This window comes from Mus pahari, chromosome 19, assembly GCF_900095145.1.
Source record: "Mus pahari chromosome 19, PAHARI_EIJ_v1.1, whole genome shotgun sequence".
Taxonomy (NCBI): Eukaryota; Metazoa; Chordata; class Mammalia; order Rodentia; family Muridae; genus Mus; species Mus pahari.
The window spans coordinates 38,857,749-38,865,503 of record NC_034608.1 but is presented as its reverse complement, the minus strand read 5'-3'; the positions used below and the strand labels follow the sequence as shown (position 1 = coordinate 38,865,503).

At 42.2% G+C, this 7,755-nt stretch overlaps 1 protein-coding gene across 1 annotated transcript; it reads right to left on the bottom strand.

Annotated features, from left to right (window-relative positions):
* Positions 1-3,537: 3,537 nt before the first annotated feature.
* Positions 3,538-5,304, bottom strand: LOC110336207 (beta-defensin 8-like). The gene is made up of 2 exons (XM_021218649.1): positions 5,247-5,304; positions 3,538-3,668 (listed from the first exon to the last, which is right to left on the bottom strand). Exons 1-2 carry the CDS (start codon positions 5,302-5,304, stop codon positions 3,538-3,540), a joined length of 189 nt encoding a protein of 62 aa, XP_021074308.1.
* Positions 5,305-7,755: the final 2,451 nt, after the last annotated feature.

Sequence of the window (7,755 nt, the reverse complement as noted above, 5' to 3'; positions counted from 1 at the left end):
GCAAAATCCACTAGAACTGGACTTACAGAAGGTGATGAGATGCCACTTAGGTTCTGGGAATCTAACCAGGTTCTGCAGAGCCCCAAGTGCTCTTATGTGAGGAGCCATCTCATCAGCAGGTCCACCTCTGTAGTGGCTATTCCTGGTTGTCAACTTGACTACATTTGGAATGAACTACCATCCAGAATTGGAAGGCTCACCAGTGACCCTAATCTGGAGGCCGGGAGATAGAATTTTTTGATCTGGATCTTGGTATGGAGATCTTGAGGAATAGTGGCTATGGATTCTAGAAGATTAAGACAGGGAGATCTTCGAGTTCAAGGTCATCTGGGATTAAAGGTGTGGTAGCACACACCTTTAATCTGGGCTACACCTTCTGCTGGATACCATATAAGGACATTGGAAGAAGGCAGTCTTGTTCTCCCTCTTTCGCCTCCTTGCCGCATGAGACTAAGCAACTGCTAGATCCTTGGACTTCCATTCACAGCTACTACTGAATGATTGTTGGGAATTGGACTGCAGACTGTAAGTCGTTAATAAATTCCTTTACTATATAGAGACTATCTGTAAGTACTGTGACTCTAGAGAACACTGGCTAATGCAGAAGTTAGTACCAGGAGTGGTTCTAGAGGAGCAGAAATATAAGGATGAATCTTTTAAAATACTGGAATTGGCTTGTTGATCCACCAGCACTTTCAGCTACTGAAACCTCTCCAGATGCTCTCCCTCCTGGGAGCTCAGAGAATTTTGAAGACCCATGGTTGAAACTATATTTCAAACTTAAGGAAGATAATGCCCTTGATATTCTTGATGAATTAGGTGATTCAGTGTAGAAAGCTTTCTACAAGATGGGGAAAAATAAGAAAATGATTTTACTGGCTGGTTGCTCTTAGCATCTGGGGAAAAAAAAACAATGAATGAAAGGAAGGAGTTGTGTGATAAAATNGAAAGGCTCCAGACACAAGTAAATGATCTAAAAGTTGCTAAGTGTGTCCTTGAAGAGAATCTTCTCTCCTGCAGCCATAGAGCTCAAGTTGCAGAAAATCAAACTGAAACCCTCATTGGAAGGGTTGGCTGAACTATAGCGACAACTCAAGTGTCATCCTCAGAGTGTGTCTACAGTTAAAATGAGGGCACCAATTGGCAAAGAATGGGATCCTATAACTTGGGATGGGGATGTGTGGGAAGACTGTGTTGAAGCTGAGAATTTTGAATCTTCAGATTCTCAAGGGTTTGCCCCATTTGAGGAAGTACTACCCAGCCCCACCCCTTGAAATAATGCCTTCCCCATATGAGAAAATTAATTTTGCAGAGTGTTATATACCATTGGTGATTTTCATTGAAGAAAATGCCAAACAAGACAATACTGATGTTTCTCAAGGCCCACCAATAGTTTCTTCTAGACCTGTAACTAGACTCAAAGCAAATCATGCTCCTAAAGGGGAGGTAGAAAGTGTAGTTCATGAGGAAATTTGCTATACTACTAAAGAGCTTAATGAGTTTGCTAATTTATTCAAGCAGAAACCTGGCAAATATATGTGGGAATGGAATTTAAGGTTGTGGGATAAGGGTGGAAGGAACATTAAGCTAGAGCAGTCTGAGGTTTTTGGCATGGGCCCTCTGAGTGGAAATTCTAGTTTTAATATGCAAGCTCGTACAGTTAAAAAAGGTGTCAAAAGTTTGTTTGAGTGGTTGGCTGAATTGTTTATCAAAAGATGGCCTGGAAAGGACTTGGAGATGCCTGATATTCCATGGCTTAGTATTTATGAAGGGATTTTAAGAATTAGGGAAATAGCAATGCTAGAGTGGTTATATTGTGTAAAACCTAATCTTCCACAATGGGAAGGTCCAGAAGATATGCCCTTTACCAACTCTATAAGACGCAAACTGGTGAGAGGGGAACCAGCGAATTTGAAGAGTTTTGTTCTTGCCCTTTTCCTTGTGCCAGACCTTAGCATTGGAGATGCTGTTGCTCAATTAGATGAATTAAATTCAATGGGTTTAATTGGATCCAGAGGTAACAAGGGCCAGGTGGCAGCACTGAATCCACAAAGACAAGGTGATCCTAGCTATTACTATGGAAAGCATAGACGGAACAATATTTATAATAATATACCCCAAACCTGGTACCAACTTTTGTATTAGTAAGGGTTTTCTAGAGTCAAAGAACTTGCAGATCCTTGGACTTCCATTCACAGGTACTACTGAACCATTGTTGGGAATTTGACTGCAGACTGTAAGTCATCAATAAATTCCTTTAGCATATAGAGAATATCTGTAAGTTCTGTCACTCCAGAGAACCTTGACTAATGCAACCTCCTACTTAAATTTTTGAGACGGCTCTTTCACTGAGCCTGTGGTCATGCCTTTAGTCTGGCAGGATTGCTGGTGAGTTTGGAGATCCACATATCTTCATCCCATCACCCAGGGCTAGGAATACACACATGCTGTGATCCCTGGTTTATTACATGGGTGCTCTGAATCAAACTCAGATCTGGAGGCTTGCACAGCACACACTTATGGACAGTGCCATGCATTCAGACCACTACATTAAATTTAAATATACCCTGCATTATGATATGTATCTGCAACCAACATTCTTTGGTTCCATGTCAATCATGTGACAAGGACTCCTTTAATGAATTGCTTTTATCCAGGTGAGATATCTTTTATCTGTAGTCCCATTTCTACTTTCAGACAGATAATTGTCAAAATCTAAGGTATCCTGCTGGAGCTGAATTATACTCATGAGCATAATTGTATGCAGATTACCTGAAAAGCCGTGCCCAAGCCAGACAGGGAGCCCATCATATTGTAAAACCCCAGTTGGAAGGTTAGGCCTAGGACAGACTCTGAACTATTGCTTTCCTAACCATAGCCTCTGATTGGTCTTTACCCTGCTCTTCCTTCTTATTGCTTTCAATAAGGCCTTGTTTTCCACAAGTTCCTTGTGTCTTAGGTCTACATGTAAGAAAGACCCCCCTCCCACTGACTCAACTTGTCCATTCAATTTAAAATAACATGATACAATATATACCATCAGTGGTCAGTACATAAATGAATAAGAGACTCTGGAACCCACACTCAAGAGCTCTCATAGCCAAAGTGTGCATTAAAGTCTTAATCACAAACACCCAATGCATAAAAGTCTAAGAGGCACAAGCTAACGGGAACCTGGTGAAACCTTTTTTGCCTTGCATTGGGATTCGATGGAAGAAGCAAATAGTTAAGGAGGCAAAGGGATGTAGAAGACAGGCAGTGTTGGCTACAGGAAGTCACCCAGCATATCAGAGACAGGAACAGATAGCCAGAAAGATAGCCAGAAGCATAAGACAGCCCTGATTGAGGCACGGATTGATTTCTACAAAGATTTTTAGAATACAGAGCAAAAGAGAACAAACTGTGAGCGCACACAGCTCTTAGGCAACAGGGGTTGTATCCAAGCAAGGAACTTTAATTTGGTTTAAGTTTTATCCATCTTCATGGAGGAGCAAATTCTGGTGTTTTCTTTGGTTCACAGGATCTTTGTCTTCTTCTCTATAATCTCTTGCAGCATTTGAAGACACTTGTACACATGCCAATCTGATGAGTAGGGAAAAAGCACCTCCTATGGCATGAGCCTCCTTGCATATGGCAAATATGTCGGTTGTTGTCATTTAGCCTAAAAGCTGAAAGATGAGTAAGAAAAAAAACACACATTACATTTGCAAGTGCCAGGTCAGAAATACATAGCAACGTGTTCTTATGATGAGTTGATCCCAGCAGGCTCTTCCCCCCAAACATGGATATCTGTATTAGTAGGGCTGAATCCTATTCTTAATAGAGACAGGCACTGTTGCAGTGTAGATGGGGTGCTGGTTTACTAGGACCAAAATTTTGAAGGGTCTGCTCCACCCCTGCCTCACTGGAGTTTTCAGGGCCAGCAGGCAGGAGCTCAGGAAAGATTCTGTGTGAGTCCCTAGCTGCTTCTCAGGAGCCCTGCCTTTGCTTTTCCACACACAAGTCCCTTGTTCTAGTATCTGAAACAGACACTGTGTGTGACTGTGCACATAAATGTGCATGTGTGCCACACATATAAAGGCCAGAGGTTGGCCTAAGATATATTCATCAATTCCTCTCTGGCTCATTACTTGTTTTATCTCCCTTTCTTGAGTTGTCTGATCCTATAATTCTGTTTGTCTAATGTCAAGTATGAAACACAGCTTGAAGCTTGGAATGATGACTCAGCAGTTAGGAGTGCATACTGCTCCTGCAGAAGATCTGAGATAAGTTCCTAGTACCATATCAGGCAGGTCATATGTACCTACAAATAGCCCCATCTCTGAGAGATTGGATGTCCTTTTTTGATCTCTATGAGTAGTGTACTACTTGTCACATACTCATACACAAATCCATACCTATACACATAATTTGAAAGAATGTAAATCTTTTCCACAAAATACACTTAAGGCAGAGTGGGAGACTGGGTTTCATAGCCTCCCCTGAGCTATGAGCCTCATTTACCCTGTAGGCAGTGTGTGCTTAAGGGTATTCCATGGGGTAGGGGGAGAGGAAGTTCTCAGTCACAGGCTGGGCTGGTCATTCTGAAGAGTTCTCTAGAGTAAGCAGAGACTCTACTCCTTATATGTAAAGATTTCTAAATTAATACCTTTCTTTTCAGGTAAGAATCAAACATTTTTTCAAGTTTACCTATGAGACACTCATTTGACAATTAATTTCTAAATTAATACCTTTCTTTTCAGGTAAGAATCAAACATTTTTTCAAGTTTACCTATGAGACACTCATTTGACAATCTTAAGCTTAGCATCAGGAGTTAGGAAATGGAAGTCATGTGATACACATCAGCAGAGAATGGGTCTAACTTAGGCTTCTTCAAGGGAAAAGGAAAGAGTCCTTGGTTTTTGTTAGTAGTCACTCAGTACACATTTTCTAAAATGCTTATTTAGAAGAAAGAAAGAAAATATGAAAGTAAGGAGGGTATCTGTAAAATGGAGAAAGAGATACAGACAGAAACATAGAGATGGACATGTACACAGAAAAACAGGCATACGCACATAGAGACAGAAAGACAGATGCATATACAGAGGAACACACACACACACAGGAACACACACACACATAAAGTGAAAGGGAGACTGACAGACACACAAAGATTAAGGGACAGAAATATACACACCCCCCACACACATGCTGTAGGGAACTTTATCTCATTTCACTATGGGACCACCCTGTTCCCCTGACTCACATGCTAGTGGAGACAGCAGCACTAGGAGAAATGCAAAGAGAAGGTAATGGATCCTCATGACTGAAGCCTGGTGAAGTGCAGAGATGCAGAGGGACTTGAGCTCAGTGCCTTATATAGTGCCAGGGGCTGCCTCCTGGGTAGGACTCTACACTGACTAGAATCCAAGGAATTACAATTGTATAATACACAGTACCTTATCTGTCTTGTCAAAGTGGCCCTTGGATAGCACACTGAGTCTCTTATGCAAATGTGAGGATCCCCAGATGATTTCCTCCTGCACTGCTCAACAAGAACAGCTTCCTACCCTACTTCTTAGGTGACAGGGACCCATGCTGTTCTGGGACAGACTTACTGGTTACAATTGGAGCTTACTTGCCTATAACTCAAGACATTTGACGTGGGCATCACAGAGTCTGGCAATGGGATGAGGCCTCAGTGGGAAGTAATTTCACATAGATCTCTCTGTTCTTGGGCACACTCAGCTGCTGGAGGCAACAGAATGTTAGCCAGGTCAAGGTTCCCCAAGCTTTTTAGGTCAGAACATGGGCCTCATTTCATAGATTTCTCTAAGTGACTGCTCAACAGTGGTGTTCATTCACTACAGTTGAATCGGATAGGTGTGCTTCTTCCTCTCTCAGAGAAAGCAATGAGTTGGTAACGTTTTACCTGAACACGGGGCCCCGTGATCACCTAAAGGAAAGCAGGGAGTAGCTGATTTTAACCACCACATGATGAAAAACTCGTGGGACATACTAGACTTTTTGTCTGTGGTCCTTCTCTTTCTAATATGATGTGAATATCAGTGGGGAAGGGTCAAGTTGCTTTTTTGATTCTATTCTTAGAATCCACCACAATGAGACTCAAGTCCCTTGCACCATCTCCCTATTCTTCTCACTGGGAAATGCCTGAGAGGTGCTGTGTACCTCATCTCTGAGTGAAGTCTCTTGGAAATTTTTTAACCCACCTATACATCTGTATCCTAGAAAACCATTTAAAAATATCAGGGCTCATCCCATCTCAAGAACTGAGAAAGGAGGATTTTGTAAGAGAAAATAATTTATCTTACTCAGGATATCTTCTTCCCTACAGGAAGATGAAATAATCAGATGATCAGAAATCTTTTATAAAACACCAACATACCTCTATTCTCCCTTCCTATATCTTTTCTTTCTCTGGTCATAATTTGCCTGCTCTGCAATTTGAGGGTTTCCTAAAAGTAGCTGGTTGTTGATATGTAATAATGGCTTGATACAAAGAGGAAGTTTCTGCTGGATTAGGGAATGACAGGGGTGGGTTAGGGTAAAGTTGTATGTTATAATCAAATTCTGTCTGGGATTGGAGGATTTCCACATGCTGTCTCACCCCTCTTTGGGACTTGCTTCCCTGTGTGATGCATGTGTCTATTGAAAAAGTATACTTACTCATCTCTAACACTAAGATAGTTCTTCTCGGCAGAGGAAGAGCAGACAAAATCTTAATGTGGACTAATTGTCTGTAAATGCTCAGCCTGAATTAATACACCATCCCTCTCCATTTGCATAATTTCCTGAGTAAATGCAAACATTTTAATTATCTGTCAATGTGGCCAAACTCTTTTGACAAATCAAACTTGATGGAAGAGAAGTTTTTTGTTGTCTCAAGCCTTAGAGACTTAATCCATGGTCAGGGGCCACCACTGTTTTATGGTCTGACACAAGTTAGGACATAGATGACAAGGAGCTTGTGGTGAGGTAAAGTCACTCACCTCCTGGTAAACAGGAAACATAAGGGAGGGGTTTGGTATGCCAATACACATTGCTGTGCTGTCTCCGAACCTAGCTCACTTCTCTTAGGCCCACTTGCTGAATATCCCCCCCATCTTCCAGAGGAGTCTCTGGCTAACCAAAACTTTACCAGTTGTCTTCTTGGGAACAATTAGCATCTCAGTCAAGCCAGGTAAGACAGGGAATAGCTCCAGTGATACACTGGTGTGTATGTGTGTGTGTGTGTGTGTGTGTGTGTGTGTATACCAGCAGCCCAAATAATAATTTACACTGTGTGTGCTCCCTCAAGTCTAGTGGTGAGCTGTGCTTGTGTTTGAATGTGTGTGTGTGTGTGTGTGTGTGTGTGTGTGAGAGAGAGAGAGAGAGAGAGAGAGAGTGTGAGTGTGTATTTGAGTGTGTGCATGTGTGTGTACATGTTCCCCCAGCCCCCAGCTGTGCTATGTATGTGTTCACCTACACCTTCGGTGGTGTGATGCCCTCTGTGAACCCCCCAGCTCCAGTGGTGTGGTGCCAAGTGTGTATACACCCAGCTCGAGAGGTACATTGCACATTTTTAACCCCGCAGTTCCAGTGGTGTCCTCCAAAATGTGTGTGTGTGAGTATTTGTGTATGTGTATGAGTGTGTGTTTGAATGAGTGTGTGTGTCTGTTTGTGTATGTGTGTGCATGTTCCCCCAGCCACCAGCTGTGCTATGTATGTTTTCTAGTACACCTCAAGTGGTGTGGTGCTCTCTGTGTACCCCCCAG

Coding starts and splice junctions, on each gene's coding strand:
- LOC110336207 (XM_021218649.1), bottom strand. CDS start 5,304: ATGAGGATCCATTACCTTCTCTTTGCATTTCTCCTAGTGCTGCTGTCT. Junction 3,669..5,246: donor GCTGCTGTCTCCACTAGCAT/GTGAGTCAGGGG, acceptor CTCATCTTTCAG/CTTTTAGGCTAAATGACAAC.